Below are 12,005 nucleotides of genomic sequence, written 5' to 3' on the forward strand. Positions count from 1 at the left end.
CTCGAGCGCCTCCTGTTACAAAATGTCTCGTTCCTTTTGCTTTTTAGTCGAAAAAGCTGCATCGGATTTATGGGCTAAATTTCAAGGCGAGGCTAGTAGCGTAATTGCACTCCGGACACTAACGAAATACATAATCCATCGGTGCGTTATCAGAGGTGACGCGATAATCGACTTAACTTTACAGCCGTGGAGAGAAGCGACGCGACGCAAGCGAACGAGCTCACGCGTACAGACGCGCTTGACTATTTCCCTCGGGATAAAGCGCGGAATTTCACGCGATTATCGAACTCGTAAATAGGCGCCGGAGAATTTTCAAAATTGAAATCATATGGAAACCCAGATACGCCTGACTTTGACTGTGGTCGAGTATCTACGCTCGCATTCAGTGCTCATGGAGGGCAAAACATCGGTTGGAGCGGCCTTTGGTTTCTCTTGAAAGACGACTCGATATTGGTACGATTAGTGGATAATGGAAGGCTCGCTGTTTCCGTCGTCTAAAACGCGAACGTGCTATCCACAACTAGAGAAAAAGCACCTATAGCCAAGAGAAACAAGCCTCCGCATGTAGCAATAATTTAGCCAAAGTATATAGCTACACTGGCGGCAGCGCCAGCAGCAGCAGCAGCAGCCAGCGTCGTCGGTTCTTAATTACGCCCGTACGCTTTATCGACGCTCGCGGGTGTGTGCGCGAGAGAGCTTCCTTGAAGCGTTGGCACACCGGCTGCGCTTAATCGAAGAATAAATAAGGGCGGCTGCTATATACGCGGGGACTCACGCTGGGCTCGAGCTTTAACGGGCAAATTGCGTGCCTCACTCATAGAGCGCGCCAAGTTCATTACCTTATCTCTCACTTCAGCACTCTCCTGCGCTAGTCTTGCGATTTTCTCCCTATTTCTTCTTTTCCCTTTTGACGATTGTATTGATTATCTTGTGCGCCGGCCTGGCCTCAAGTGTTGAGCGTCGAACGCCTACGCTTACAAAGCTCTAAACACAAGGCTGATTTGTAGTGGCGTAACGATAAGGAACACACCACAGGGGGTCAGGTAGAACCGATAAGAGGATGCGCAAGACAGAGACGTATACGTGCAGCCACGCTACATCTCTCGCCTATACGTGCTGCCGACTCTGATAAATTACTTAGTCGAGAGAGAGAGAGAGAGAGAGACTCTGCCTGCCTATGTTATCAAGTCGCACGGATATACGTATGAAGATTCCCTACGTATGAAGAGAGAGAGAGAGAGAGAGAGAGAACGTGAATTTGACAGCTCGATGATGGGGAGGTTTTCGAGTGTGATGCGATGATGATTAATTTGCTTTTTTATATTCTCTCTTTCGCTTCGCCACCTCGAGCTTACAGGAGCGCCCGCCTGCTCGTGGGCAAGTAGCTAACGACATCTGATGGAGTTTTCTCCAACATACCCAAGTGGGTGAGTGATAGAGAGATAGAATTTTCGAAAATCAATTTCGTTGGTTCGTAAATTCGTTTTTCGACAAAAAGTTATTATAGATCTCGTAGCGAACAGCTGTTCTAGGGAGAGTATTATACATAAATTCTCCATCGGGGTTGTTGATGAACGATCCACTTTATTCTCATGCGCACTCGATAATTGATAATAGACTAGAAGGCACAGGCACGTAGCAAACTTTTACACGTAAATCTATAGACTAATAACTTTGCAGGCAATTATATCGTCAATTTGAGCGCGAAGCTATCGATGAAGAAGAATGACGAGTAGCCAGTTACGCGCACAGGAAAAACTTATTACTTATCGCCTAGTAAATCCAACTTATGCGAGCATCAAGCTGCCGATTCCAGTTTTCATTATCACTTCTCGTTTTCTAGCTGCTCTTCATTATTTTTTGCTCTCAAGGACTGCTTGGTGAAGACCTCTGGTAATTATTGGCCCAAGTCGAGTTCCAACTAAATTGTACCCGCGCGCTGCTCGCTAAATATAATTTACGATCGAATTAACGGATTGTAACACTCTCGGTCGGAAAATTATCGGCTCGAATGTTCTCTCCCTTTGAATTTTCTTCTTCGCTTTTGAAGTCCTCTCTCCCTTTCTCGCCCCTTCTTCTCTGCTACGTTATTCACGTAGCGTAGATAGTGCTCGCGCGACTTTTATCTTTTGACAGACGTTTTAATTGCTCCGACTGTAATGTAATTCCTAATAGAGGCACTAATTTGTCGCTAATTCAGCCTTTAAATTTGCCAAGTTTAGTAGTAATAGATTGAAAAATTGACTTATTCACTCGTTAATCAGTGCAGCTTGAATGTAACGGGGCGGCGGTCTTAACGATTTAGACTTGATAGCGCGCTGGCTATTCACAACTGCTATACGAGTACATACTGCAGAAGCGAAGAGAAAAAGGGAGGTAAACTACGATGCAAATTCTCCAAGAATCTGTTTAACTTACAGTTGGAAATACGTGCAGCACGTTAACTCGAGACTGCGGCTCTGGTAATTGAGAATAGTTAACGACAAGCTCGTCGGGTCTCTTGAGAGATAGTTTGTTCATTAGCGGAGGTTTTTTGTGCAAGAACTGGAGACGCGTTGAAGAGAAAACCAGAGCCGTGCTACGCGTACATTTTCCTCAATAAGCTGTCCCTACTAGTCAACAGACTGTCGATAACGACCTTACAGTTTGTTATTTATGCTCCTTAGCAAATCATTTCTCGCTGAATGCTCGCTATTAAATTAGCCGGCACAAGCGCTGCAAATATTATTACGTGTGCTATTATCGTAAATTAGATAAGTATTTGAAATCTGAAGAACTGATGAAATCTCTACAAGTAGAAAAGCCAAATTAATCACAATAGCTGAAGATAACGCCAATGCGAGCACCCCGCGCGCATAGTAATTCAAGTGCATTTTAACGCTCACACATTCTTGCCGACGTGACGCTCCCGGCTAATTGGTCGCTCTCGCGCACAAAGCATATTTTAGCTGCATACGCAGCCCATGTCACATAGGAGAGAGAGGGAGAGAGGGAGAGCGTCGTGTCCCATAGACGTGTGCTGCCTATAGATCAAGCAAGGCAAGTGAGCGAGGAAGAGGAGCGAGCCCAGACAGGGCCCTTGGAGAGAGAAGTGCGCTGACCATTAATTTACAAGCCGCAGAGTCACCGCGGATTCTCCACGCGTACGCGTCCCTTTGCGCGCACCACCGGAGAGATATGATCTACGCGAGAGAGAGAGAGAGAGAGAGAGAGAGAGAGAGAGTGGGAGCACCAAGGGGATCGTACGCGTGCACCGGTTGCTACGCAAAAGCCAACCCTTTCACGCGCACCCCTCTCTCGATCCTTTCAGAAGTGAAAAGAGATGGGTGTTGCCGCATCGCTCGGAGAACGAGGGTTGCTCAGAGGATAATCATTTTGATCGATGGCCTATTTTTGTTTGCCACCGTCTCTCGCTTTGTGCCGAGGTAGTAAACTGCACCCTCTTTGCGGCGCTCGCTTCTTTACAATTGCTTAAATGCCATTTCAATTTGCAGAACAGAGATTCAAGTATGCTTCTAGAATCAATGTTGCAGTGGGTATTTCCGTTCAGGTCGACAGTTTGCTTGGCTACAGGAATAAAACGTGTAAAAATTGTTTTGACTCAGTGTCCTCGATTCACAAATAGAGCTCCGACAATCAGAGCAATTTGCTCCAGTCTATTCATACTACAAGTCAAGTGAGAATCATACGTTATTTCTGATTTGGATGCGAGCTATAAATTAAGATGGCGGCAAAGCCAACATTGTTATTTGCACTCTTCAAATCAGGCGGTGTCTTAATTGCACGTTAAAGAGACGTAAAGAGAGAAAGAAAAGAAAGAGTGCCGAGTTGCGAAAATGGTCGATGGCGTATCGAACGCCTACTCACGTGCGCAGAGCGGCGACTCGTTCACGGTAATTACGGTAATAAAATAATGACAGGTATGGCGCGCGTGAACTTGAGCGTACACAGCACGGATCCCTCGCGCATGCTCGTGCGAGCGAGTGACCGAGTGCTTGCCAAGCTGTGTAATGTCTCCAGGGGGGCTATTTCACTATTTTTGCCGAGCAGCAGGTACGCGCTATCGCCGTCGCAATTACTGCCAGGAGTGTGCCTACGAAAAATCAGGTTTCCACCAAACAATGCGCCCTATTTATCCAGAAGCGACAACGAATCTGATTTGGCAACGAGTTTCCTAGAGTAACAATGAGCACGCAAAGCGTTAAAGTATTCCAAGCATTTCTAAGGGTGAAATGCTTGGGCTTAAATCGCAAGTTTCGAATTTCAATTAGCGTCGGAAACCTGAATAATGTCCGCGAATATAGAGAGCTCAAGCGTCGTTTGTAATGCTTTGCAGGCTAAATGCCGGCGACAGAAACACGCGGGTAGGGAGCGAGACAAAACTCCTAATTGTTGAAGAAGAACTGGAGACGCCGAAGACGACGACGAGTGGGGAAAAGACAATGAAAGGAAAGAGGAAGTCATGGGGGCTTTGACGCCGCGAACTTTATTTCCGCTTAATAAGTGGGAAACGAACTGCGCTATGTTGCCGCCACTGCCGCCGCATCCTAGTACTGCTTTATAACTCGAGAGACAGAACTCAGTTGTCTTATGTCTGACGCTTTGTACTTGTCCGGTATATAACTTTTGTAAGCGCGAGCAAGACGTGAAATCCCTGCCAAGCGCGTTTAAGATGCAAAGGCCAAATAGCGTTTTTATACACATCAACTTTCTTTTATACTACAATTTGTAAACCCCCCCCCCCCCCCCTCCCCCCATTCCTACCCAGAAAGCGTCAACTTCACTGTGTGCGAAACAAACATTTTACGAGGGCAACAACATTGAGATTTCATAACAGAGTATGTCGACCTTTTAAATTATCATCTTGAATGTTATGTTGTACCGGCTTCATAAAATTGATATAAAGTTTGCACAAAAACCCTACTGATCAAATAGTTTTCCATTCATCGTAAGTTATGAAAATTGTAAAAACAAAATAATAGGACAAAATTACTCTAGAAGAGAATTCCGTCATAACTAAGCATGCGCTAAGCGTGAATAGAAACTGTTAAGTTATTTACGAGATGACTCGGCAATAATGTTTTTAGAGAGTCGACTCTAGCCTTCATACGTCAATCACTTCTCGGCGCGGTTTTCCGGATCGAACATCGTTTATAGTACGACCAAGGGAAAGTGACAGAGAGGCACGAAAAAAGGAAGTCTCAAATTTCCGTGACATCCCGGGGCGGTGGTATGGGTTATTGCCAATTCTCATGTTTCAAATACAACTCGAAATAGCTTTTTCAGTGCTAGAACATTGTACACGGTTTTAAGGGTAACATTTCTCTGTTGAATTGTTTTTTGTGTCGAATACGATGCAATGTAATACTATTCTGACAGCAAATTAATATTTGGATAATATTTGGATCGTTATATTCTTCCTTTTAAATATAAAAATATATGACAAAAACCCACTCTTCTGTAGAGAGCTAGACTATTAAATCTATAAAATTGAGGACAAAGCCAGACGAGACAATTGCATCAACCAATTTATTTATATTTTTAGACATGAGTGAATATGATATCGATTTTCAACGTGAAAAAAAGAATTATAAGACTAGTTTTTATGAAATTCTGTCGTTTACAGTCATTGTATTCTCTCTCTCTCTCTCTCTCTTTCTCTCAATTTCGAATATGAAATTATCAATTATAACCAACATTGTATCGTTGAATTATATTATGTATAAGGCATAAAGCTTTGTATATTATTGATTAATTAAATGTTTTATAAGTTTATCAATACAGATTGAATCATCTTTCGGGAAAAGGGTTTAACTTAATTACATATACACCCATGCATTTTAAAGCCGACTGCATTTCTCGTCAATTATCAATCGATTTCCTCGCCGCTTTGAGTAATTTGGAATTCTATCAAGATCATTAGACAATCTTAACGCGATTGTTATTCTGAACTGCAGAGAAGCTCGAAGATTCAAAGGAGAAATGCCGATCGTAGATAAAAAAAACCTACTTACTCTACTTACACATAGGAACTACAATGTCACCTAGAAGCCCGACACATTTCATTTTCGTATTTTCGGCGGTCACTCCTACAAACTTTGATAGAATTTCTTAAAATCGGTGAAAAACTTTATTGTAGAAAAACTAACAACAAATAGCTATATTAATAAAAGTAATTTTCATAAATATTTTATCTTTCTACTTTTTCGTTATTTAGTTCGCGAACGGATAACCTGTCCCATTAATTACTTAATTTCACTCTATATTGGTTATGCAAGCATCTGGGACAAAGTGTAGTTGTAAGTTCGGCCTTGCAAATGTCTGGGATAGAGCTACATCTAGTAGAGAAAGTTAGGTTCCACAATCCGTGCCGTCAGGCTTTTCGACCCTCTAGTAACAACAAGCACACGTTGGATCCCGGTTTTATTGCACCGAAAGTGCAGACCGAAAACAGAGTAATTAAACGTGTCGTCGAAACCGACGTCACGCTATGTCGTGAACTTAATATTGAGATTTAAGAAAAATTAAGACTGATTTTATTTAGAGTGCAAAGTGCAATGTTAAATTGTTGGAAACTTTAATGAAACAGTACAAATAAATAATGTCAGAGTAGTAATTTTACAACGAATTCAGGTTATGTACGTTGACGCGTTCATTTGGAGCCGTATATAGAAGCAATTCCGTTTTAGTTCTACGGAGTAGTTCATTTACACACCGCACTATCATTTTAATTAAGCACAGTGCGCAAAGCTGATATTGCCATGCGCGATGTCGTTTTTCAATTGAAAATACCGGAGAGAGATAGGAAACTCCAAGCTGCTTTCCCTTTAATTACAATCATAAGATACGTCAATAACTTACCTTGATCGTCGCGTTGTTGGATCTTTCATGACCATGACCTCTGTGATGTCGCCGTACTTGGAAAAGTATTCCCTCAGGCTCTCTGCAACACAATCATAGTTTCTTATTTAGTTACTTCTTCTAGCTGGCACACGAATTAATTGAATAAATATTAATTTTTCATGAATTGCGATTGCGATGAAATTTACTAAACTTTTCAAAATTATTTTTAGTCATATTCTTTACTGCAGCTTGTCTTTGTGACTCAACTTTTCAACATAGATCAATATTTTCTCACTACAAAGTTACTTGTGTTGTGGAATCCATATGTTCGGCATGACAAATAACATAGAAAAAATCATTTATGCAAGAGATAGGAATGCAAATATGTAACATTTTACCGCTACAAAAGCGATGCTTATAAAATTCTGATAAAGAATAAAAATTAAACTACATACGTGAATTTTCTACCTGTCTACTTAATTCAGTAGTATTAATTTACTGGAGCATAGGCAGATAGAGACATTGTTTTAATTATAAATTCGATATAAATATATTACAGATAGTAAACATGTATTTCCTCTGCTGCGTTACTTATTTTGTAATGTATAGGTATATATTTTGTTACTATATAATCTACGTTTATTGACTCTGGTGAATAAATAAATAAATATGTATTATTGTTTTCGGAAATTTTACTACTATTACATCAAGCTTTATTAATAAATTAACTGAATTTCAATTGCTTGTAATAATTTATAAATTATTCCTGTAAGGCCAAATTTTTATTAATTTCTACTGACTTTCATCCAGTTTTTTTCACATAATATTTGTAAATAGAAAATTGAGACATATAATACTCGACAGGAAATTTCATGCTCTTTAAGAATATGGCGATATAGTTTATCTATCTAGATGAAAAATCAGTGTAAATTGAGAATCTTTCGACTTTAATAACAACATTCTTTATCAGATAGCTATGAATGCTCATAAATGATTTTTATAATGTGATTATATGTTTGTACGCTATATAGAATATTTATAAAACTAATCATATGAGATAAAAAATAAATAAATTAGAAATGTAAGGATTCTTAAATGATATACTAGGTAGACATTGTTTCATATTTGAAATAGTATTCGAATTACTCGTATGCCACAGTAGAAAACAGCAGAGATAAAAATATTTTATCACAAGGATTGAACGTTGAAGACGCTCGCAACATTCATTTATTATAATGACAATGAAAATAGAGATTAAGAAAGGGAGAGAAAGAAAGCAAGAGATCGTGCCGAGTGAGCGTTCGTAAATCAAAACATTATGAGCGCAAGCCGGACAAGACGCTTTTACGCTAAAGATTTACTTTTATTGCCGGCGACATCTTGCAAAATGAAAAATCGAAATATCGAACGCAAAGGCTTCGCACTGTGGCAAAAATAAAGGGGGCAACGGGTCGCGCTTTGCTGTTCTTTCTCCAGAGTATATGTGTGTATGTTCGCCGTAGAGAGTTAGTTCTCCAGTCATCGTAACTCACGAGAATTGACCGTAAAAGTGCGGAACGAGGACCTGGGATTTATGGACGAATCAAACTCCACGGGGTCGTTAGCGTGCTGGTCTATTAATTGTTTCCGTTTCTCTCGCTCGCTCGCGCTATCTACGGTGTCGACGCTTTTAAGTGTACGCTGTAAACTCACTTCGGCTCTACCGATCCACGACCAGATCGCCTAGCAAAACTTTTATCCGCGATCGCGTACATAGTTACACGACACTCGACTTCCTCGCTCTCATTTCTTCTCTTGCTCCTTCTCGTCCTCTGCTTTTCCTTCGCTCTCTCTCTCTCTCTCTCTCTCTCTCTCTCTCTCTCTCTCTCTCTCTCTCTCTCTAGTTTCTTTTTATTTTTTGCTCTCCCGCTAGTTAGCTTCGCCAGCTGTTTGTTATTGGCGCACTAACGACGAATGAAGTTTTACGACATTCTCGTACTCTGAACTTTTCGAGTGTTTACAATTCAAAATACACCTTCAAGAGATCTATTTAGCAGTACCATGTAGTAAGGCCAAGTTGTAAATCCGATATGAATAAAAGCACTGAAATGGTTTCAATTTGGTGCGTTTAAAAATGTTATGTCTTTTAATCAAGAGAACGAAAAAAAAAGAATATTTGAAAATTGAGAAACTCAAGCTTATTTTTGGTAGTCAGCTTGCAGAGAACCTCCGCTCGCCGAGCCTGCGAGGCTGTCTATACATATTCGGCACTCCCAATTACCAAACTTTCGTAATTGCAGGCTCGAGCTCTAGAGCTCTGTTTAAGACTGAATTAAAACTTTGATTTTTCGCCAGCAAAAGTCGAGCCTACAGAACGAGAGAGATAATTGGAATCAACTGTATATGACGTCATTGCCGAGAAAAAGCAACTCACGCGATTCGAAAGAAAAAGTCTTTATTGGAAGATTTCGAAAAAGAGGAATAAAATTGTATTAGACTGTAAAAAAGCGTGTCACTAGCGCTGGAACTTGAAACCTCAATTTCAGAGCTGTTCAATGTGGCGTTTATCGCAAGCCTGGGCAACTACTTGAATTTGTAAATAACTTTGCTGGCAGCGCGCACCGATTGCTTTTCCAAAGTGATTCCTTATCTCTCATCAGCGCGCTGTGAGCGCTGCTATTTTTGCTTTCTCTCTCTTTCTCTTTCGCTCTCAGGACGCCCTTAAATAACCCTGGAGACTACTTATTTTAATCACTGCCTCACGGCTGTTACTGCTACTAACAATGCATCTACTTACGCAAGCAGCAAGCTTTCTTTGGCAACAAAAGCTGGCTTATCGTCGACTCTTTCGGAGATTTTATAAAGCACGATAATTTAGCCTATATATACACAATCAAAAATATATGGCCTATACGCGCACAAGCACTGAACTTTGTATGTGTGTGCACGAGTGTGCGTGTCACACACGTGCACATTCTCACAAAGAGGAGAGAAGGCATTACATACTCTATTCTTTTCTTCGAGACTTTAGGGACTGCAAGGGTAAACCTGGCAGTTGGCCAACGTGGCCGAGATCCAAATATGTCTTATACCTTATCTAATTATACGCTGTTCTATCCAGCGAGCCCTACGAGCGCATAGCAAGCTTCTAAAGCCTTTATACTCCATCTCTTTTGCACTCGAGTTCGAACTCTAGCCTTTTTTTTTTTGCTTCGTGTTTACCTGTATATGTATCTACTTACTATTTTAACACCGACTATAGAATAATAAATAAACCATAATAAATAAATAAATAATTTAATAAGCCATCAAGCCAATAAACCGATAAAAATATTCGAAAAAAAGACAATCTGAATTACTTTCTTTGTTATTTTTTTATATATATATTTCAAGTATTTTTTAGTTCTCATCAGATAAAGCAGTTATTTTGGACTTAGATAATCTGTACTCTTTATAACATTTGAACAAAGAACATATCAATAAGAAATGACTAGTCTAAATGATTAATAATTGGTCTTTATAGATTAAAAAATCGCATTCAATTAATTTTTATTCAAATATTTCCACTTCTTCGAATCTTTTCATGTCTTTAAGAATTATTCTTATTGTTTGATATTGATGAAACGTAATCAAGTGGAAACAAATTAGATTCTGATCTCTTATAAACTTTGGTCATTGAACTATTCGTGTACTTTTATTTCTACAAACAATTAAATACTTTACGTTCCTATATTTATAATAACTTCATAAATTCTTTAAATAAAAACTCATCTTATAAGTAACACGAAACAAAATATTTGTTAAGCTATTTAACACGTAAAATTTGTCCACAGCTGACACTAGAAAACTACTCAAAATTTAATAGCATTTCGAATCAATGATGACCTAAATCCGTATTGATAGATAAAAGTCACCCCCACGCATAACTGATCGATCACTTTGTTTTTACCTTTAACGTGAATATCAGTGCAAATTCATTAGTAAATGTAATCTTAATTTTTTATCATTAGAAAATCACATTATAAGACGTATGAATAGGATAAATGTTACCTAGGATAAGCACTATTCATATTCCTAATTTTTAAAGACATGCTAATTCCTCATAAATACTTTTCATATTAGCTATGTAATAACTGGTTTTTCAAAGTTTGGAAAGCAACCCACAGGTCATAAATCAATCTACCACATATATTTCAATTACGCACATTTCGTTAGTTTGGTCTCTAGCCTTATCAGGCCTTCATTACAATCAAACATTACACAAATTAAAATCGATACTAATCAGATACTGATAAAGAAGATTATTACAATACTTAGATGCCTGCGTGATCTAATGGTGCTATATACTACTTGATCATAAGCAGATAAAACGTTATTAGTTATAGTTAGTATTATATATAGTTTTGTTTATAAAACAGACCAGCGAATAGAAGTTTACTATCTCGGTTGGGTCGTATGTTAAATGAAATGTATGTGTGTGCGGATTGCGACCTTGTAATTTATGTATGTGTACTCTGATAAAAATGATCAAAAAATATAAATACAAATATAATACATGATTAATCAAACACTAACAATAAAATTCTAACACACACTTTATTATAATAATAATATGGTGACCATAATATCAGAATATATGTGGTAGTTTGATTTATGACCTGGGAATTGCTTTCCAAACTTTGAAAAACCAACTATTATACGGTTAATACGAAGTATATTACTTTATAAATTTTTCATTGAATTATTAAAAAACTTTTTATTTCTTCATTATTATTTTATTCAATCGAAAAGAAAATAGAGCTCGGGAGAATGGAAAAAAGGATATGGAAGAGATGGTAGAACAGATATATTGTCATCCAGAAAGGTTCGTTACTTTGTTACAATGCGCATTGATGGAAGCAATTTGGTCGTTTCCTGAAACGCCCCATGCCAAAATTTACGAGTGTCATTTTCTCAATTGTTCTTTAGCGACTAAGACATAGTTTTATAGGCAAAAGAAGTACTTATGCGGCTCAAAGTGATTTACATAATACTATGATCGTAAATATTTTTCTAGACTCAAGAGTCGAAAAATCCTGCAGCTTTGGTAATTATTTATTGTTTCAAACAAGTAAACGAGTAAATTTCTAAATCATTAGCATTCATCTCCATGTGAAATTTGCTACATACATATATATTAAATT

The 12,005-nt window shown here is 38.7% G+C and overlaps 1 protein-coding gene across 1 annotated transcript in view; it reads right to left on the reverse strand.

Annotated features, from left to right (window-relative positions):
* Positions 1-12,005, reverse strand: part of LOC131666857 (RNA-binding protein Musashi homolog Rbp6-like) — a gene marked incomplete at its 3' end in the record, with an annotated part of 389,695 nt that overhangs the window by 138,258 nt on the left and 239,432 nt on the right. The window contains exon 4 of the mRNA XM_058939856.1: positions 6,862-6,943. Within this exon, the coding sequence (XP_058795839.1) occupies positions 6,862-6,943 (82 nt within the window). The remainder of the gene's footprint in view (positions 1-6,861; positions 6,944-12,005) is intronic.

Source organism: Phymastichus coffea, unplaced genomic scaffold (genome assembly GCF_024137745.1).
Source record: "Phymastichus coffea isolate CEN01 unplaced genomic scaffold, Cenicafe_Pcof_1.1 PCOF00061, whole genome shotgun sequence".
In the NCBI taxonomy this organism is placed as follows: Eukaryota; Metazoa; Arthropoda; class Insecta; order Hymenoptera; family Eulophidae; genus Phymastichus; species Phymastichus coffea.